This window comes from Pecten maximus, chromosome 3 (genome assembly GCF_902652985.1).
Source record: "Pecten maximus chromosome 3, xPecMax1.1, whole genome shotgun sequence".
Lineage (NCBI taxonomy): Eukaryota > Metazoa > Mollusca > Bivalvia > Pectinida > Pectinidae > Pecten > Pecten maximus.
The window spans coordinates 48,506,156-48,529,748 of record NC_047017.1 but is presented as its reverse complement, the minus strand read 5'-3'; the positions used below and the strand labels follow the sequence as shown (position 1 = coordinate 48,529,748).

At 37.4% G+C, this 23,593-nt stretch overlaps 2 protein-coding genes across 2 annotated transcripts in view; one reads left to right on the top strand and one right to left on the bottom strand.

Moving 5' to 3' along the window:
• Positions 1-11,409, top strand: part of LOC117324412 (melatonin receptor type 1A-like) — a 35,773-nt gene extending 24,364 nt beyond the window's left edge. The window contains 2 exon segments of the mRNA XM_033880257.1: positions 9,202-9,964; positions 9,966-11,409. Of these exon segments, the coding sequence (XP_033736148.1) occupies positions 9,620-9,964; positions 9,966-10,751 (1,131 nt within the window). The 5' untranslated portion in view covers positions 9,202-9,619 and the 3' untranslated portion in view covers positions 10,752-11,409.
• Positions 1-23,593, bottom strand: part of LOC117324411 (UDP-GalNAc:beta-1,3-N-acetylgalactosaminyltransferase 2-like) — a 344,021-nt gene that overhangs the window by 219,336 nt on the left and 101,092 nt on the right. The gene's annotated exons all lie outside the window — the stretch shown is intronic.

The window sequence follows — 23,593 nt, the reverse complement described above, 5'->3', positions numbered from 1 at the left end:
AATGTACAAGACAGACAGAGGGGAAGACTTTGGCATCACGTAAAAATGTACAAGACAGAGGGGAAAACATTGGCATCACGTACAAATGTACAAGACAGAGGGGAAAACATTGGCATCACGTACAAATGTACAAGACAGACAAAGAGGAAAACATTGTCATCACGTACAAATGTACAAGACAGACAGGGGAAGACATTGTCATCACGTACAAATGTACAAGACAGACAAAGAGGAAAACATTGGCATCACGTACAAATGTACAAGATAGACAAAGGGGAAGACATTGGCATCATGTACAAATGTACAAGACAGAGGGGAAAACATTGGCATCATGTACAAATGTACAAGACAGACAAAGGGGAAGACATTGGCATCATGTACAAATGTACAAGACAGACAAAGGGAAAGACATTGGCATCACGTACAAATGTACAAGACAGACAGAGGAGAAGACATTGGCATCATGTACAAATGTACAAGACAGACAAAGGGGAAGACATTGGCATCACGTACAAATGTACAAGACAGACAAAGGGGAAGACATTGTCATCACGTACAAATGTACAAGACAGACAAAGGGGAAGACATTGGCATCACGTACAAATGTACAAGACAGACAAAGGGGAAGACATTGGCATCACATACAAATGTACAAGACAGACAAAGGGGAAGACATTGGCATCATGTACAAATGTACTCAAGAAACCATTTTAAACAGCGGTTTAAAAGGAAAACATCAACATTGAACATAACATCTCACTTGAAGTCTTTCCGAATTAGCTTCAAATCATTGAAAGATATCAGATTTACTACCGGAAGTATTTCAGGTCTGAGCTGAAAGTCAGCATTCAAGCATAGATCAATGGAAAAATTTCATTTACATATCTTTTGAAGTGAAAATAATCTAGAGTCTTTGTTTAAAAGACTAAAGATTGTATTGGCAGAATAGCAAGTTGGTTAGGGACTTTTTATTTTATGCACCTATACTCTTTTCCTGAGAAAAGGCGAGGTTGTGCTTATAAGGGCAGGTGTGCTTATTAGGCTGGCAAAGTTGGACACTCCTATGACTTCTATACAAAAGTCAAGCCCTCCTACTTGACTGCAGATCCAACCGGAAAGTAGTCTGTATAATGCAGACACTCCCATTTGGAGCAGACTCTTCTAATTAAAGGTGGAAAGTCATATTTAAATGTGAACCTTCCAATCTAATAGCGCTGCCTTTTCCGTAAATTCTGATCCTCACAGTTCTGTAATAGAGTACTGTACAGGTGTTTCTACAGACAACAAGCAATAGCTATTAATAGATGTTACAAATGGTAACAACACCCTCTGTTCCATTAATTTTGATACGAAATGAACAAAATATGTGATTGAACAGACACCTTTCTTTGTAATAGTGCACAGCCGCCATACCTATATAGTGATGGATGTTCAAAATCTACAGTCGGGATAACACGTACAGCTTAGACAACCTAAAAGTACATTTCTTCTATTATACCATCTGGTGAATGCTGTTTGTCTGTCTGACAATCCAAAGATAGAGCAAGAGGAGTCAGAGAACAACTCATTAACACAATGATACACTACTCGTTATAGTAGGACTGGTCTGGGGAAGTAGTAGAGTGGCTCTATTGGTTTCAGCGTCAGTCTTTAGTTACAGTCTTAAGGTCCCACTGTTTAATGATACTATAATAATGTTTATCAATGTTAAGCAATATGTACATGTAACAGGAGAAAGAGAAAATGTAGCAGCCAGACCAGGGTTCGAACCCGGACCTCCGAACACAAGCCAAATGCTCTATCAATTGAGCTACCTGGTCGCCAATGATAGACCCAGTCCAGTTCTGCTACATTCCTCCCTCTTTCAGTCCAGTTCCGCTACATTCCTCCCTCTTTTTTTCTAAGTCTTTGCCCCCGTAGACCACAAGTTTGGATATCCCCTTGCTAAGTGTACTCCCAATGCCTTGAACAAGGGTTTACAAGCTAGCCAATTATGTAACAGGAGAAAAAGAAAATGTAGTAGCCAGACCAGTGTTCGAACACTAGCCGAATGCTCTACCAATTCAGCTACCTGATCGCGCATGATTGATCCAACCCAGTTCCGCTACATACATACATCCATTGCACAAAAAAACCCAAATATATATATAAAACATAAGCATTGTACATGCATAGAATCCTAGTCTGGCACCAAAGTGTTGTCCCTCCCCCATTTAGAGTGATGTAATTATCCTTTGTTTCATAGAGTGTGTGCTACCTAAACAAAGAGATACCTGGGGAGCTTGAGTTGTAAATGGTAAAGAACAACAGGCGAAGATTTTATAAAACTAAGAATCATGAAATACATTATTCTGGATAGCAACCATAATCTTGAATTTTGGAGGGAAAAAAAAAAAAAAAATAACAACACTTAAGTATAGTCAGTATTATTTGAGGACTGCAGTACTATTGTACTGGGATAAAAGAAATTTGAATTTGTTTGAACAGCAGTTTTTACCTATGAAACAAATTTAATCAATTGCTTCATTTAAATACAATCGTTTTGATATTTATTCTTTTCAGGACATCAACATAATTGAGTAAAATGAGCTAAGATGTTTGAAAACATACTGTTGTTGACAATCTCCAAATTTGGAACTCAAATTACATATTTGATATATCTAGATCTAGAGTAACAGTAACAATCTGGAAAAGCAACATATAACAAGGTAATTTCTGTCCGTCAGCCCCAGGACTGTATCTGGTACGTACAGATGGTCGCCATCAGAATCATAATCTGTTCTAAATATAGGTCAATTATGTTTGTCACAAGTACCCTAAAAATGGCACCATGAAAAAACTGATTATATCCTTATTTTGTGATAAGATCCTGTTAATGAACATGTTTGAAAGATGAATGATAAAACATAAGATTGTCAGGTGTCAATCAAAATGTCAATGTACAGTGTTAATAGCCCCTTACCAGGTTAGGGATCTCTGTGACAGCGAACGAAAGTCAGCACAACATTTCATGTCACTCAAAACAGTTATACATCCATTAAATACTTCCCCTTCTCTCACCTAACAACCAATCCAACCACATATATGTACTACCGATCAATGATAATCAAATCCTTTACAAGACAATGCTAACATTAATTCTCCTGTAATTCGGCATCGTCAGTCAGAAGAGCAGCTGGACATTAACAAGGACTGGTCAGTGCCCAGAAGACTGACGACAAACGCAATGATCACACAACTAATGGCCAATTACCCACTACTTGTAGCCACGAGATGTCCGATTATGCGTCATGTTAGGCCATATGTTTGGAGATATTCTGAGTTGTTTAGCACTCTTATAGCAGCACTCTTAGATGATTAATGCCAACAAGATGGTGTTATATATGATCATTAAGAAAGAACTGTAGCTATATTTAGGTAAAATGGAGGCTGCGATAGCCCAGTTGGTTAGAGCTTCAGCCTCCGTACGTAACCGTAACCGCAGGTGATCCAAGGTGTGATTTACTCTCTACCCATGTTGGTTTGTGTTTCTCGGGAAGCAGAGAAATGTCCGATCTGTGCGGTCATGGCTGTGTCTTTGGGTAAGATACTTTAATTGCTGTGGACGGTATACAGCTAGTCCTCCTGTTTGTTGTTCAGTGAGGTAGTCACCAACTTTGAGGCGGCACAAGGTGATAAACCCAACAAACAAACAAATTAGGCAAATCGCTGTAATGGTTCGACACTAACGATTAGACAGTAGTTTGGTTTTGTAGCAAGATTGATCAGATTATACAGGACTGAAAAGGGATTATGTTTTTTTTTTCTTTTATCTGCTTTTTTCTTCTATTTACCACATATTTGTTGGCATTTTCTTTACAGGACTAAATCTGATTTCATTGAACATGTGTAAGGCACTTGGTTTCCCATAGAAAATATTTAAGGGAGACAATATTCAAAGGAGATTATTTACTACATTGTTCTTAATTCCAATTTCAATATTCTACTTAGTAAGAACAATCTTAAGTCAAACGAGGCCTAGAAATATCATTTTCCAAAAAGAGGCTTGAATTACAAAGACATTCTCCTTCATGGGAATGGGAATTCAAACATTTTTTTTAAATGTCTTGATTATCATAAGCTTGAGTTTTTGTACCGAAGATATTGCAGTGATGTTGCAATGACCATTATACAGGAGCAGGATATTCCCACATGTCAGGATCAGTACACCATATCCTTCCAACAACTAGCGTACTAATACCCAATGGTTATACTGATCACTATACAGGAGCAGGATATTCCCACATGTCATGTTTATTACACCATATCCTTCCAACAACTAGCGTACTAATACCCAATGGTTATACTGATCACTATACAGGAGCAGGATATTCCCACATGTCAGGATCAGTACACCATATCCTTCCAACAACTAGCGTACTAATACCCAATGGTTATACTGATCATTATACAGGAGCAGGATATTCCCACATGTCAGGATCACTACACCATATCCTTCCAACAACTAGCGTACTTATACCCAATGGTTATACTGACCATGTTCATGCCCAGACATCACACAGACAACAGAAGCCCAATTTAGACTCAAAATGATTACCTGCGATATTGCTGGAAAGGTGGTATCAGCTATTCTTGTAACCACAATATGCTGTGTTATTCCACTCTCAAGCCATTGGATAAATGTGCCGACTGTTGGATAAATATATATATGCTATATTCAACTAGTGGAATATAGCCTTCCGGTCTTAACAAGAATTTGCATTTCAGGATAGACACGTGGATTATATCAAATAGTAGAGGGGAAATAGAAGGGGGGAAAGATAGATAGGGGATGGAAAGGGAAAATAGCAACCATTTGTTAAGAAAACAACAAAATAAAACAAAATAAATAACAAATCCCACAATCAGATTTGTTCATGCTGTGACCCGTTTAGTCACTTCCGGTTCCAAAAAAAAGAAAAAATTTGAAATCACCAAGAAATATGTATTTTAAGCCAGATAACAATGAGAAAAAAAATAAAGGTGGATTTCGGGTTATTATTTTTTTTTTCACCAATAATTACCAAAATTCTATCTTGACACCACCAAAATGAGCTGAATTGAAATACCACCTGTCAGGCATAATATGTACCACCTGTATAGAAAGTATCTAAATACTTTTTATACCCCTACCAAAATATACCCCCTTGCATAAAAAGTACAGATAGAGCTTCATATCCTTCTGGGAAATATGTGGTAATAGAAGTCTTAAACTCTCCTGAGAACGTTCAATGATTTGTAATATGGAGCTTTGGTTCTTTAGGTACATTTAAGGTGCAAACAATTATCTATAAATGATTGACTCTCCTTTCAAGTGTAAAATGAAGATTGATACCAAAATAGGATTCTTTCAAGTGTAAAAGTTACATTGGATGTAGTCTGTAATATTTAGCCTGCAGGCAAGCATCAAGATTGCAGTTTTATAACCTCAACTATGTTTAAATATTCTTAAAAAAAAAACGAATTTCATTCAGTCTTATAAACAGCTGAACGTCATTTTGAAAATTGAATTAGCCGGTCTTAACAAGAGGCCCAGAGGGCCTGAATCGCTCACCTGGTTTCATGAGATATGACACAAGAATGATGCTTAAGTATATTTGTCGCTGGTATTGCTATGTCAATATATATCATAAGCATTTTATATGGGTACATATGTACATTGGTTTTATTTCAATACTAAAAATACCAAAAGGTGCATTAATCCATGAAATGAAATTGACTTTTGGCGCGACCCCATAGGGATGCTACCACACAAATGTGAGTGATATCCATTGCTTAGTTTCAGAGAAGATCTTGTTTAGACCAATTGACCCCTTTTGACCCTGCCCTCTGCCCCCTGGGGGGTCAGCTCCTTCCTTTATACAATTTTGAATCCCTACCCCAATAGGATGCTAATAGTCAAATATGAGCTGTTTCAAAGAAGTTGTTCATATCAATTTAGCAAAATTGACCCCTTTTGGCCCAGCCCCTCAGCCTCCAAGGGGTCGGCCCCATCATTTATACAATTTTGCATCCTTAACCCAAGGGAATGCTACCAGTCACATATTTAAGATATCCATTGCTTAGTTTCAGAGAAAAAGTTGTTTATATCAATTCTGCCAAAATAACCCCTTTTGGCCCCGCCTCTTAAGTCCCCTGGGGTCAGCCCGACATTTGTACAATTTTGAATCCCTACCCCAAAGCGATTCTCACAGTCAAAATTGAGCAATATATATTGCTTAGTTTCAGAGGAGAAGTTGTTCATATCAATTTAGCCAAATTGACCCCTCTTGGCCCCGCCCCTCAGGCCCCCAGGGGTCAGCCACACCATTTGTACAATTTTGAATCCCCACCCCATATTGTTGCTACCAGGAAAATATGAGCAATATCCTTTGCTCAGTTTCAGAGAAGAAGTTGTTTAAATCAATATAGCCCAATTGAACACATTTGGCCCCGCCCCTCAGGCCCCTAAGGGGTCAGTCCCATCATTTGTACAATTTTGAATCCCCACCCCAAAGTGATGCTACCAGGAAAATATGAGTGATATCCATTGCTCAGTTCCAGAGAAGAAGTTGTTAATATCAATATAGCTATATTGACCCATTTTGGCCCCACCCCTCAGGCCCCTAGGGGGTCAGCACCACCATTTGTACAATTTTGAATCCCCACCTCATAGTGATGCTTCCAGGCAAATAGGAGCAATATCCTTTGCTCGGTTTCAGAGAAAAAGTTGTTTATATCAATATAGCCCAATTGAACACATTTGGCCCCGCCCTTCAGGCCCCTGGGGGTCAGCCCCATCATTTGTACAATTTTGAATCCCCACCCCAAAATAATGCTACCAGGCAAATATGAGCGATATCCATTGCTCGGTTTCAGAGAAGAAGTCGGTATTATCAATATAGCTATATTGACCCATTTTGGCCCCGCCCCTCAGGCCCCTAGGGGGTCAGTCCTATCATTTGTACAATTTTGAATCCCCACCCCAAAGTGATGCTACCAGGCAAATATGAGTGATATCCATTGCTCGGTTCCAGAGAAGAAGTCGTTAATATCAATATAGCTATATTGACCCATTTTGGCCCCGCCCCTCAGGCCCCTAGAGGGTCAGCACCACCATTAGTACAATTTTGAATCCCCACCTCATAGTGATGCTTCCAGGCAAATAGGAGCAATATCCTTTGCTCGGTTTCAGAGAAGAAGTTGTTTATATCAATATAGCCCAATTGAACACTTTTGGCCCCGCCCTTCAGGCCCCTGGGGGTCAGCCCCATCATTTGTACAATTTTGAATCCCAACCCCAAAGTAATGCTACAAGGCAAATATGAGCGATATCCATTGCTCGGTTTCAGAGAAGAAGTCGGTATTATCAATATAGCTATATTGACCTATTTTGGCCCCGCCCCTCAGGCCCCTAGGGGGTCAGTCCCACCATTTGTACAATTTTGAATCCCCACCTCATAGTGATGCTTCCAGGCAAATAGGAGCAATATCCTTTGCTCGGTTTCAGAGAAGAAGTTGTTTATATCATATAGCCAAATTGACCCCTTTTGGCCCCGCCCTTCAGGCCCCTGGGGGGTCAGCCCCATCATTTGTACAATTTTGAGTCCCCTTCCCATAGGGATGCTTCTGACCAAATTTGGTCAAATTCTGATCAGTGGTTATGAAGAAGAAGTCAATTGTTGACGGACGGACGGACGACGGACGACGGACGCCACGGTATGGCATAAGCTCACCTTGGTCCTTCGGACCAGGTGAGCTAACAAGAATTCACATTTCAGGATAGACACGTGGATTGTATCAAATACTAGAGGGGAAATAGAAGGGGAGAAAGAGAGATAGGGGGATGGAAAGGGAAAATAGCAACCATTTGTTAAGAAAACAACAAAATAAAACAAAATAAAAAAACAAATCCCACAAGCAGATTTGTTCATGCTGTGACCCCTTTAGTCACTTCCAGTTCCAAAAAAAAAAATTTGGAATCACCAAGAAATAGGTATTTTAAGCCAGATAACAATGAGAAGAAAAAAATAAAGGTGGATTTCGGGTTATTATTTTTTTTTTCACCAATAATTACCAAAATTCTATCTTGTCACCACCAAAATGAGCTGAATTGGAATACCACCTATCAGGCATAATATGTACCACCTGTATAGAAAGTATCTAAATACTTTTTATACCCCTACCAAAACGTACCCCCTTGCATAAAAAGTACAGATAGAGCTTCATAACTTTATGGGAAATATGTGGTAATAGAAGTCTTAAACTCTCCTGAGAACGTTCAATGATTTGTAATATGGAGCTTTGGTTCTTTAGGTACATTTAAGGTGCAAACAATTATCTATAAATGATTGACTCTCCTTTCAAGTGTAAAATGAAGATTGATACCAAAATAGGATTCTTTCAAGTGTAAAAGTTACATTGGATGTAGTCTGTAATATTTAGCCTGCAGGCAAGCATCAAGATTGCAGTTTTATAACCTCAACTATGTTTAAATATTCTTAAAAAAAAATAATTTCATTCAGTCTTATAACAGCTGAACGTCATTTTGAAAATTGAATTAGTGACACATTTAATGTATTGCCAAAATTCACACCTCATTGAATTTGCTCTGCAGAATAAAAATATACAATAGCGAAAAGTTGAAATAACATGTCACTAGTATCAAACATGTGATGTAATAGCAGTTTGATTTTTCATCTGATTTTTTAATCAAATTCAGTTCACACTTAATTTATAGGAGAAATATTACAGATCTTATCATACTGAAACAGCTGTGTATTAAACAAGACAACACTGCTGTCACCTGATGGAACTCGGGTTATTCTCCGAATCAATGTTAACTTGGGTACAGTGAGTTACAGAGGTGGGAAGGCCCGATGTGGCCATCATAACAAGCTTGTCTCCGGCCCCCCTCCCCACATGTCTATCAATCAGATAGCTATAGGCCTATATCTGTTTAGTACACAGCGCACAATAATTGGGGTATTGATCTGGACAATACCATATTGTACTGTACCATAGATATTCTCTTTCACAGAATCTCTGTCATTTAACCCTACCTAACAGCTGCTGTCCTGAATCTTTACAAATTTTAATCGCTGAATTTCATCAAATTATTTCAGTAGATAATGTTACGATGTAAGATTTATTGTACTAAAAGTCTGTGTTTGTACATTGCAGGACTAAATACATCACAAATAAGTGACGGTCAACTGCTCATCTGGTTTTTCTCTCCACGGTAGCCATGAATACACAGTTCCTGAGCCAGAAAATTCCTCAAGATTAATTGGAAGTGCTGGCTTGCAGTTGATGCCAAAACCTTGTGATGTCCTGTGGATTAAGCTGTCAGTGACTTGGCTACCTATTTGACAGACATCAATACGGACAGTATCAGATTGTCATTCCACATCCGCCCATCAATAAATGGATTTTGTTATATGATTTCTCCACTGATTTTTCCAGTCAAATGATTTTTATTCTAATGTGAAAGCACCTGACCTGGGATAGACCATAGGTTAACACTTGGAAGTGTTACATTTAACCTAGGCTAATCGCTCATACCTACAGAAAGTCTGTGTTTCCTTCGTCAGTGATAGAAATGTCCCTTGCCGGACTCTCTGGCAAAGACAATTCCTTGGATGTTCCTACATTATACAACTTTACACAAATCACCATGGATAACCTCGCGGATACTAATACGACTAACCTGACTGATGTGGGGGCTGTCGGTCCGTCCCAGACAGCACTACACATTGGCGGCATTATAATGCTTCTGGCACTTCTTTCTGGGCTGTTTGGAAACTTTTTAGTCATGATTGTAATATTCACCAAGCGAGATCTCAGCAACATTATCAACATCTTCATCATCAGTCTCTGCATAAATGATATAATCAATCTTGGCTTTAATAATAACATGGTACTGCTCTCTTATTTTCTTGGACGGTTTCCCTACCGGAATGTTGGGATGTGAACTAGCCACTCATTTTAGTGTGTTGTTAATGGGATCGTCTTTATGGCATACTGGACTCATCGCTATTCATCGTCTTATTGTTGTGGTGTTCAACAATTTTTACAAAATCATTTCCAAGAAAGCCTATACAATATTTGTGCTGGTGTTTGCTCGTGTTGTTCCACTGTTGTTTCTCTGTCAACCGTCGCTAGGCAACATGGCCTACTATGAGCCGAAACTTCTACGATGCATCGTCAAGAAAAATTATGGACCATTCACACTTCTGGTAAGCGTGTTTCTGATGATGCTTCCTTCTGTCATTCTCATCGTCTGTTACATTGCTATTTTCATCAAAGTGCATCAGTCATCTAGAGCATCCAGAGTGTCACGGCAACGTGAATGGCTCAAACGAGAGATCAAAATCACCAAAATGTTTGGTATGGTGTTTCTTCTAATCTTGATTGGGTACCTTCCATACGGTATTGTGCGAGCAATGGATAAGCGTTTGGAATGGCATGCAGATTTCTATGTGGCCATTACAGTGTTTTTTGCCATAGCAAACAGCAGTAACCCCATAGTGTACGGAATAATGGATAGACAAATCCGTCAGCAATGTTTCAATGCACTGCATATCAGAATGTCAAAGGAGGATGTCAAAAATGGAAACATAACGACAAATTCAAGGATGTCCCACAATGAATACAAGGACAAGGAGGAGGTTACCGAGGTTGTCCCCCTCAACAACTCAAAGACAGAGTCGGAAAAGGAGGTGAACTCATAAACAAAACTATTGGATATTCTATAAAAAAAATGGCAATATCCTTGCCCTCAATGAATTCAGAAGTAACACGACCGTCATTTATCATATCTGATAATTTAGCACTGGCCAAAATAATGGTACATTTTGTTTCTAATGACTACTAAGTTCTTAAAAGAGCTTAATATCCTTCAGTGATTCCCAGGTATTACCATGCATGGTAATCAGTAAAATGTGTTTCCATGGTAATCTTAACTGTTTAATAGTTGTCTATACAAATGTATGGACACAAGAAGAACATTGCCATTACCTATAATCTATGCCTGTAAGTATATGTTTCTATGGTAACCAAATTTAATAGCCCAAAAGAACATTGTATCTCTATAAAATGTACAGTGCTTACAGGATTACCATTGAATTTTTAATCATATTTGCTTCAGTAAACTGTCTTTCCTATGGTAGTCTTGTTTGGTGGTCCTAGAAAACACTGCCTCAGTAAAATGCATTTCCATGACAACCTTGTTGAATGATCCTTGAAGTCGAATATGCCTCCGTGAAATGTGTTTCTTCTTGTCAAATTGAAATTAATGCTATTTGAAGAAAAAAGCCTGTACTAAATTCCTTTTATTCCTTGAAGAATAATTAACCATTTTTTTAGAATAAAGGCTGAAAGAATATTTTTTTCACTTGTTCTTTGAACTTTTTTTAGTGCATGCATGATATGTAAATTAAATAGGAAGGAGTAATGAAAATTACCCTGGCCATATGCTGGGCTTCGAATTAGTGACCCTCTGGCTTTGAAGGCAATTAGCATCCTATACCACTAGGCTAAAGGGAAATTCCTGTTAGTCCCAGCTAGTAAGGTGACCTAGTTTAGAGATTTTACACTTCTCCCTTCTTTAAAAAGTCTTCATCCCAGAAGACAACCCAGGTTCTTCTCTCAAAGGAAGTCTGGTAAATGACACCAAATCTGCAATATGAAGGAGTAATGAAAGATAACTGCCCACACTGGGGCTTGAGCTACAGACCTCTCTCTCACAAGGCAATCACCTTGTCACTAAAGCTAAAGGGAAATTCTTACTATAGCCTGAGCTACTTTTACATTAGCACTGAAGACCATCACCTTGTCACTAGAGCTAAAGGGAAATTCTTACTATAGCCTGAGCTACTTTTACATTAGCACTGAAGAATGCTGAATGTGTAACAAACTATGATCATCTTACTAGATTTTATACCTTACTGAGCAATACTCATCACATACATAACACAGGAGAGAAAGCAGCTGCCTTTATATATGGTTAGATATTCAAAATGACTGGGGACCTATCAACACAAAAAGGTTTGAGCCAACAGAATTACACTTCAACAAATAATGAATCAATAATCCATCATGGTACAATCATAAACATGTATAACCCTGTTGGTTACTTGATCAAATTAAATCTGGTTCAATTCCATTTGATTTTCATTTGGAATGTCTAAATGCTCTTAATATACATTTACATATCACGGTGTGTTATCTGAAATGTTGGCCTTCAGGCTCCTCAAACAATCTCCAGAAGTATGGGAGTTGTTGAAATGATGGCTGGACAGTTATTCTGATCACTACAGGTCAGAGATGCAGGATCGAAATCAGTTAATTAACCTGACGATAACCTTAACTTTATACCTTGACGATAACCTTAACTTTATACCTGATAATAACCTTTACTTTATACCTGACGATAACCTTTACTTTATACCTGACAATAACCTTTACTTTATACCTGACGATAACCTTTACTTTATACCTGATGATAACCTTTAATTTATACCTGACGATAACCTTAACTTTATACCTGACGATAACCTTTACTTTATACCTGACAATAACCTTTACTTTATACCTGACGATAACCTTTACTTTATACCGGTCGATAACCTTTACTTTATACCTGACGATAACCTTTACTTTATACCTGACGATAACCTTTACTTTATACCTGATGATAACCTTTACTTTATACCGGTCGTTAACCTTAATTTATACCTCACGATAACCTTTACTTTATACCTGATGATAACCTTTACTTTATACCGGTCGATAACCTTAACTTTATACCTGACCCTGACGATAACCTTTACTTTATACCTGACGATATAACCTTTACTTTATACTGATGATAACCTTTACTTTATACCTGATGATAACCTTTACTTTTTACCTGACTATAACCTTACTTTATACCTGACGATAACCTTTACTTTATACCTGACGATAACCTTTACTTTATACCTGACGATAACCTTTAATTTATACCTGACGATAACCTTTACTTTATACCATGCTTTTCAGGTTTCCTCTGTCATTGACAAACTATTATCAAACATCTGACTAGACTTCACAAACAGATAAAAACTATTTTTCATCTCAGCATTGTAATATATACCTCACTGTCAAATCAGACTTAAAAGTGTATATCATATCGGACAAGACTCAACTTAACCCTTACAGACACTGTCAAATCAGATTTAAAAGTGTATATCATATCGAACAAGACCCTACTTATCCTTACAGAGTAATATTACCGACATTCTGCTGAAATGTTGTATTTTCTGTAAAACTTTATCCATTAATGCCTATGATCAGTTCCTAATTGCCCCTGCGTCTCAGCTTCTACAATATGTATGGATAGCAAATGTTTTCATGGAATGTCTTTTACTGCTCCCTATGGGTTCCTTGCGATTGAGCAGTGTCTATAAAATCTCCCTAACATTATATCTTGTAATTTTCAATAATAAATATCATCATTCAGATCAATATGGAACTTTTCCACTCCGAAATCTCCCTGGAATTCTGTCATAAAATGAAATATAACCTAGTAACATTAAACAAAATAAGTGAGCTTTTATGCCAATAAAGTTCTAATTTTAAACCAACTGCTACAGTATTACAAATGCTTTTGTACAACTTAAAAAAAACAACAAAAACACATCCCACTCGTTATGCAGCTAGCAGCTCCGAGATCATTAGTTACCGTTATCATTTTTCAGATAGGGGAATCCACTATCTAAAGAAAAGTGAATATTCATTTTCTAAAATTGTTCATAATTTCCACACAAAGACATGTCAAAATCCATTTAATTGAGTGACCGTTTTCCGCTCCCTCATTTTCCCCTCCTTCTCTCAGGATTCCTTCCTTCAATGTCGGTATCTTCTTCCCTCACTTCTTTGTTTTTGACTCTATTCTTTTGGCATCCTCTTTCCCATTTCCTACTTTTCCCTCCCCTAGTCATTACTTTTCTTCCCTTTCTCCTTCATCTTCTTTGATCACACCACTCTTTCTTTTCCTGTATAATCTCAATTTTCTCCTTTTTTTTTCCATCAAATATCTTCTCCTTCTCCTTAAATTATCCTTTTTTTTTTTAGAGCTGTGTATTGCAGGGTGAGGTAGCGACATGATTTGTATCACGATATATGAGAAACTGATGACTTATCATATATTATCTGGTATTCCATTCATGTTTTGTTTGTTGTATTTCTGGAATATTTGAGTCTCTGTCTACATTCGTTTCCCACAAAGCACTCTTAAATGTAGATAATTTTGATTTGAAAGAACTCCCAACAGGCAGCGTTATAAGCCGCTGGAACGGCCTTGTCAGCCATGTTGGTTCCTATCAAACGTAAGCTTACATTGGTGAAGGGAGATAACTACAAATTTTCAGGCATTACGATACAAATCAAGGATAGACGATTCATCACTCTGCGATTCAATCCATCGATACATCACTGAATCGTTACACCACTCCTTTATTTTCATTGATCCTTATATCCCTCTTGCCATCTTTTACCTTTTCCATTCTTATCTAATTCTACCCCCTAAGATTAACTGGTATGGTATCAATACATCTGTATCATTAGAAGCCCAAACAAGGTATATAGCACTTGTATAAGCAAACCCTCATACATGCAAATTAATGCTTCAATTACTATCAGTGAAACCTCATACATGGTAATGCTACAATTTACTTACAGTCGAAGCTCAAATAAGGTAATGCATCAATTAGTAGAAGAATAATTACATTTTATCATCTGTGTAAAGTTGGTCCTTATTTCTCACCATGAGTGGTCAATTTCTAGTCAACCGTGACATACATCTATATATCATACTTAGGAAATGACCACTTGAGTGGGTTACTGACCGTTCGAGTCTGACCAATTACTGTCGTAATTTACTCCACTGTCACTGGGAATGTCACATTGCTATCCTGTTACAGTGACCTGGTCTTCCTGCCAACACATTTAGAATTCTTAATGAATACGTCCACAGGAAAAATACAGACTATGGCTCATACTATCATCCAAACATTTCTTTCAATAAAAAAAACAGCTCAGAGAAAATCAGCCTCTTAATGGTTATGACAAACAAATTTAGGCCTACAAAGTGTCACATTGGTAGCGTGCCTACAAAGTGTCACATTGGTAGTTTCGCTAAGTTAATTGTCATATTAACGGCTATATACACATGTATGTATGTCTTTTGGAGAAAATTATACCAGATAATCATTAGTAACTGCATTGTATTAAGTAAAAACTAAGTCTGTTTTTATTCTAGGACATTCCATTGAGGCTCCCTCACAGTCCCCTTCCACTGAGCATGAATTATAGATGTATTAATTGTGTATGACTAGATATCTACAGCTCTTTTAGAGTGCATGGTCATATATAAAGAATCTGTTCCCAGTTTCATTGATGTCAATTCCTTTACTTAAGGAAATTCCTGTCTGCATGAAAACATTATTGTATTTTACTTTAGGAATTTTCTGTCATGCTATTCTATAGTAATTTTCGAAGATAATGAATTTCCTTAAGCTAAAGGAATATTGATGAAACAGTCTGGTGTTCTATCTATGAGATGATCATGTTCAATTATGATAGAACAAACGAAAACTCAGAAAATAGCACATTTAATAATGTTAAACCCTTATACATCTGTGACCTAAAGCCCCGTCACCAATGGTCATGCAAGTTCGGAGATTGTGTGTCCTTTTCAATTTTTGGCTGTAAGTTGAATGCCTGTGGGATTTGTATTCACTTCATGCGATTGTCATGCAACAAGCAAACATGCAAATAGCACGATCAACGCAGTCGTGTTACCTGCAAGACAATCTTACTGACTCATTTAGTTGGTGGCATGAAAGTTGCATGAGCCACTGTCAGTATCCCTCTGGGTAAATATATATTGATATAGAAAGGAATGACGCCTTTATGACACAAGTGTAATGCACTCTCCCGATGCTCTTATTTGTATTTGTTACAGAGTAAGAGCATCTTTAAGTACAAGCAATGCACATTGGATGCAAGGAACCTGTGAGCTCTCCTTAAATGAATCGTGCAACCTTAATATTTTCTTCTTGCAAACATTAAAAATCACGCACATCCTGTTGTGGCCTAAGCTTTAATTATATTATGACTTAGTGACTTCAAGTGCACTTATCATACAAGGTTTCAATTTATAACCACTAAGTTATACAGGAGCAATATATCTGCTTTCTACAAAGGCTATATTTGATGTAACAATCAAATGAATATTGTTAATTCAAAACACAAAAGATGTCTACAAGGCTGAAAAGAACAAAGGTACTAAAAAGACAACAAGAATCTCCAGCATGGCTGAGACATAAAACTATATTTTCAGTTTTAAGACCATGATCATGTCTCAAGGTTTAGTGGCCGATAGTCTAAGACAGGAATTGTCCATTGATCTAATCCACTTGGACTGATTTACATATTATGTTTTTGTGATGACTGGTCAATAACCAAAGAATCCTGGAATGAAATGTTTCATCAGAAGAGAGGTTAATCCCTTTCATAGAGTTTCTGTCAACAGTCACTGTAGAATCAATATACATCACTCATAGTCACTCAACACCAGTTCACTAAGGTTCTAGTTCACCAAACACTAGTTCACTAAGGTTCTAGTTCACCAAATACCAGTTCACTATGGCCTTAGTTCACAACATACCAGTTCACTAAGGCATTAGTTCACTAAATACCAGTTCACTTAGGCATTAGTTCATCAAATACCAGTTCACTATGACCTTAATTCACCAAACACTAGTTCACTATGGCCTAAGTTCACCAAAAACCAGTTTACTATGGCCTTAGTTCACTAAATACCAGTTCACTTAGGCCTTAGGTCATCCAATAAAAGTTCACTAAGACTGGTTAACTTCACACAATACAAGTTCTCGTAGGCTCTGGATCACATAATACCAGTTCACTTACAGGGTCTTGTTCACACAGTACCAGTTCCTTTTATAAGTAGGGTATTTTAAAGCTGGTATTGCAAATCAAAACAAGTTTCATGCAAAATTTAAGTGTTTTTCATACAGAAACCAGAAAGCACTATATGAAGTTTTAGGTTGATTGACCCAAAGGGAACTAGACAGACTTTTCTATTTATTTTTTAACAGTGACCGTGACTTTTGAACCTGAAAAGCAATCCCAAGCAAGCACTTTTGATAAGGAAGTACTATACAATTTTGAGCTTAATTGGTCCAAGGGAACTCGAGTTATCAAATGGAAACCAAGTTTCTATTAATAGCAACAGTGACTTTGACCTTGGAACATTGAAACTTAAAGCAATACAAGCAAGCACTTCCTATAAAAAAAGCAATGCATCAAATTTGAGTTTGATTGGCCCAAGGGATCTCAAGTTATCGCAAGCAAACCTATTTTCTATTTAAAGCAACAAGGACCTTTGACCTTTGAACCTGAAAAGCAACCCTAAGCAAGCACTTTTGGTAAGGAATTAAGCACTGTGTGAAGTTTGAGATTGATTGGCTGAAGGGAACTCGAGTTATTGCACGGAAACCAATCAGTGACCTTGACCTTTGACCTTTGAACCTGAAAAGCAATCCCAAGCAAGCACTTTTGGTAATGAAGCACTGTGTGAAGTTTGAGTTTGATTGGCCAAAGGGAACTAAAGTTATTGCACGGAAACCAATCAGTGACCCTGACCTTTGACCTTTGAACCTGAAAAGCAATCCCAAGCAAGCACTTTTGGTAAGGAAGCACTGTGTGTGAAGTTTGAGTTTGAATGGCTGAAGGGAACTCGAGTTAATGCATGGAAACCAATTTTCTATTAATACTAACAGTGACCTTGATCTTTGACCTTTGAACCTGAAAAGCAATTCCAAGCAAGCACTTTTGGTAAGGAAGCACTGTATGATGTTTGAGTTTGGTTGGCCAAAGGGAACTCAAGTTATTGCATGGAAACCATTGTGCGGACTATGCCGCTACCGACACCGACGATGCCGCCGTCGTCGACACCGACATAGTAATACCTATATGTCACCTTTTCAAGTCGACACAAAAAACAGTGTTAGCCAAAGCCACGAATGAGTGAATGGATCTTTTTAACAGTGCATGTTTAAATAAGATAACTGACCTGGAGAAACATTCCTTAAAATCTAAACAATCTATAAAGGACATAAATGCCTATAAATACACTGGAAATATCAAGGTGACCTTGACATCCGCTTTTGGTGTAGTTGCAATCCCTCAAGAAATCAGTTAATTGCTACATCAGTAAGGATACCTCTTTGGGACAGGATGGGATGTTGTGGGCGACATGCAAGATGTTACATAGTGTAGTTATTGAAACATTATATGTCAATGAATAATGCAAACTATTCTGTTGATTGTGCTATGACCTTAGTATGTTCTTTGATCAATTTATTCCATCATTACTTGAAATATCAAGTGATGTTAAAGATTTTTTCTATAAATAGTAATAGTGACCATGGCATTGACCCTTGTCCTTCACCCTGAAAGGTAAACTCATTCATGATATTCTCAAGATGCATGATCTTGTATGTAGTTTTGGAATGGAAATATAATTTGGGCCTCTACAATAGCATGACTTGCTAAGTACTGGACCTTAAAACTTGTGATTCGGTCAGAATCTAGTCACAGCCTAATCTTTTTATTTTTACTTTGAAAAGTATAGAAAATTACTGGCAAACAATTTGCAATAAGAATGCATGAACAAAATCCTCATAGGCAGTCCTAGCTGCTCGATATCTCATTTCACAGTCCGTTTGAGGAGAACACAACATCTCAATTTGTCCAGAACAAGCCGACAAAGTTTACTAAAGAGGCAGATTTTTTACACTAGATTTTAGCTGCTATGGTAACTGATGTTGTATAAATGATGTTGTCAGTGTCAAATTAACTATGATTTCATGCTACAGTAGGTCAACCAAGGATGTGTAAATCATGTCAGTAATGGATGTTTCACAGAAACACTATGTCTGAATCCTAACAAATCATTTGGACATATTGTTCAGCTGCATTGCCAAAATGTGAGCTTTTTATGGTTCAATGAAAAGAATATATGTTGTTTCCTCATTTTGCTAATGAAATAATGGACATTTGATTAAGGTAGATGATATGCTTAGGTTTGAATCCAATTAATACAGTTATCCAAGCCAGAAAATGTATAAAGACCTCGACCTCTGTAACATATCATCAATGTCAACCACATGCTTTAATCTGATTCAGTGACCACCCAAGTGCTGAAATCAATTCAATCAAGCAGCAGGTCTAACTAAGGAGTTATTGGTACCTCCATTTCACCAGACACATATTATACACTTGTGAGATATAAATAAAAGTCAGAAAAAAAGCATTTTAATCCCAGACAGTTAGGACACGAAATTGCATTTTTCCAAATGAATTGACCGGTGGTTGATATATCAAACTGGTTCTTGGACTAATACATCTGTGTGACAATTTGCTGTACAGATTGACCCAAGAGCCGTATTCATTATACCCAGCTTGTGAGGAACATGTATAGACCCAAATTCACAAATAAATCAAGCGTGACCTTGCCGTGTCTAACACACACAATAACCAATGAAGTCGTATTGACCAGTCCAGGTTCACTTCATTTGACCATTCCAGGAAGAAGACATTGTCAGCTCAATTACTGAGCCTTCAATGTAGCCTAATTCTTAAATGTGGCAATGTAACTGGGAATTCTAGTTGGGAAATGATGATATCCATCACTGACAGCTGCAGCACCAACCAGCTTACAGAAATATATATTCTGATCAGGGTGACCACATACTGTTAACTTATTTTGATAGGTTGATATCACTGGTGGACAGATATTTATGCTAGAAGTCAAATATGTGCTAATGCTTCCCCAATATATATTGGTGGTCATACCAACCATGACTGTAATATATGTATCTATATTCTGGCAGCCACATGAATTCTAAATACAGATGTTTCCTTATGGCCAATGATTGTGGTGTACGATGTGTACTGGTAGCTTACCATTACCTAGAGAAGTGCCTGGTGACCATTAAATTGGTGCCTAGAACATGCCAATTAATGGCCGATATATGTGTGGTGGCAAAGAATCTGATAAACACTATCTATCTAAAGGGGACAGTTTAAAAGCCTCTAATGCCTGCAACATCAGATCAGAATGAAAGAAAAAGGTGACAAGAACAGAGAAATCTGGAATGTCGTCCGGGGCCAACTCATACACACACCCCTAGAATAATAAATTATTGTAGTCTTGTAACACACTGCCCAGGCGAAATGGTGACCATGGTCGACCATGGTCACCATTTCGCCTGGGCAGTGTGTTACAAGACTACAATAATTTTATTATTCTAGGGGTGTGTGTATGAGTTGGTCTAGAAATGTAGACCATGGTCGACCATGGTCACCATTGTATTTGATGGTCGACCATGAAAGTACATGGTCAACCATCAAATACCATGATACACGACCATGGTTGACCATGGTCGACCATGTTCTTGAAAGACCATAGTTGACCATGGTCGACCATGTTCTTGAAAGACCATGGTCAACCATGGTCTGTCATTAAATACAGTAATACATGTAACTGATATTAGTACTGTTTATGAGTCCATTCAATCAATGACAAATATTTCCAAAAAAAAAAGTGGAATAGTACCCTAGGGGTTTACAAAAAGTTTAAAGCATAATTAAGCAGCACTCGGGTTACTAAATAGTCTCATTCTTACATTGATAGATCATTTAATACTGCATGCCCATATTTGTTAGGAAATCGAAGCCTGCACACATAAAATGGGTCCATTGAATTATTTTGTATTCTTGTGTTAATAAACACAAGAACATCACCAAGTTCTTCCACATTCACCAAAACCATTGTTTCAGAGTCTGCAATGGGAGTTAGATGACTATAACAACAGGAACTCCAGGTAGCTGTGAAGGATCCATTTTTTTCATCTTTGTCATTACAGCATAGACAACATTCTCACATAGTACAAAGAACTTGATGTTTCCAATATTGTCTCCACCATAAGTGACAACACTGCAAATTCTTTTTTGCATCCTGCTGTAATCCTCAGCATAGTACTTCTGATTGTTAACAACTATTCTGTTAGCTTTGACAGCTTCCATTGAGCTAGCTGGGTAAAGCATTGCAAGACTTTCTTTAACCCACTCTTCAGAATCTGAAAGCTTCTTTGGAACACCAGCAACATCACAGTTTTTAGCGTTGACTGTTATTGTCCAATTTTTTACTTTCTTCAAAGCCAAACCCTTTTTACGGATGTTAAAGCTTGCTTGTCTGTATTTAATTATTTGCTTTAATACATTCCCAGTTCCATGCACAGATTGAAGAAGCAGGGCATTGGCATCTTCAAAGGGGAAACAACTCCAGCACCAGATTGGACCCCACATTTTCACATACTCTGGGAGATGAACTGCTACATTATGGACATTCAAACCACAGGATCCATCACCATACAGTCGCTGGAAGGATGCATAAAAGTCGTCCGGGGCCAACTCATACACACACCCCTAGAATAATGAAATTATTGTAGTCTTGTAAAACACTCACTGGGTCCGGGTTAATTTAGCTTTCCTAAATGGGGAGGTAAATTCTACTTCTTATAGATTAGGCCTATCTACAATGTATAAGGATTATTGATGGTAAGTTTTGTTGAAATCCCAGGGTATCTATATGAAAGTACTAATTGTAATGGTTAACCATATTACAGTAGTCCCACAAACATCTCCCATGTTCCCAAGGACGCAAATGAGGTCTCTATGACAACAAACCCATACAGCTGAATTTGCTGTCTCTAAAACACCTTTAAACCAATTATCATAGAAATCAAATCAAACTGTAAATGTAAATGTAAGAAAACAATGTTGATACCAGTCAGACTTAACTTGAATGAGAAGTTAAAAGTCCATCACTGCTATAGGTGTGATCATAAGGAATGAAAGCTGTGATTTATTTTAACACATCTTTCACTAGTGCCATAAATATAAGGTCAATAGATATTCTGTTCAAACAGAGAAGACAAAAAACATGGACTTCAAAACTTACTTTCTACCAATAAATGATGTGCATCAATTATTATCAAAAACTGTGAAAATTATGTATATATTTCCATTCATAAAACAATGTTTTCAAGTTGAAATTATGTTACAAGAAGTACCAGTCAACGAGATTTAACAGTCAAACAATATCAGGAATCTTCATGTCCCTGATAAATAAATGGGAACTGCCACTACAAACACCGAGGATACTGTAATCCTTGTAAACTTTGATGTTCATGTCATTTCAATGACACATCTTAAGACTGATGGCAGTCCAGACTTGGTGACAGAAATCTGTCTGACCTGGATATCACACTCCCAGTCTATGACCTTGCATGAACCTGTCATGGTTTTCCATGAAAGAGGTCAAGACAACAGAGCTGGAGTCGGCTGTCAGATGGAACCTCTGCCCTATGATGCCATTGATGCCAATATTACCATGCTCGCTACAGTGATATTAAATTTTAATTTCTAAATGTAATTAAGCAAGCAACATTACTACCCACAATTCACATAATTACCCCCAATTCCTCAGGCCTGTTTTGGTAGAAACAAAGGTAGCAGTCACATGAGCTACACAGGTTTATCACAAGCTATTTTACAAAATTTTACATATTTTTGAATTAATACAGGTTTCAAAGACACTTTTTTAAGGAAAAAATAAACATAGATGAGATAGAATATTATATTTGCCTCAACATGACACTTCTAAAAACACACTTCAATATGAAACAAAAATATTAACATATTGCCATATTATTCAATTAGTGTCTGGATATTATATTGGGCAGATAATTACTTTAATTAACAGGCAAAGAGTTGAAATACTGAAAAAGGGGCAATAACTCTTTTAAAATCCAAAAACAAATGCTGTTCAGGGATGCAAAAATGTAAGTCCTAATTATAAAGCCTACATGCAATTAAATAATTTCAAAGATATATTAGTTCACAAAGTGAGAATGACTTCCTCACAAAAACCTTTAATGCAAGACTGTCAGAGTGATACACAATTATACCTCTGTTAAAACTTTATGTGATGTAAGCCAGCTACATTCTGGCAGCGGATACGATGATGTTAGTCTGATATAGTGGATCTCTACCATCCTAAAACACAAACTTCGCACTCCTTAACACCTAGTCTGGCTGTGCAATATGGTCCTGTCTGGAACCCAAACAAAATTAAGATGCATAACTAAAAACCTCAGACAGAAATAATGACATACCTTGAGTGGCACATACCACTCTTCTTATGACAGGCGTCCACCTGGCACGTCTGAGTTTTGTTTAGGAACCAAGATGACCAGAGGACAGGTTAGCCATAAAGTAGAATCTTTTACATACAGGTAATCTTTACTTTAGACAGAAACATAACGTTATTATCCCTTTTTATTATGTGATTGACTTGTAATCTAATCAATTTGCCTTCGTAATATTTTTGCAGATGTCACAGTGTAATGTACCCTATAGAGGAGTTTTCATTGGCCAT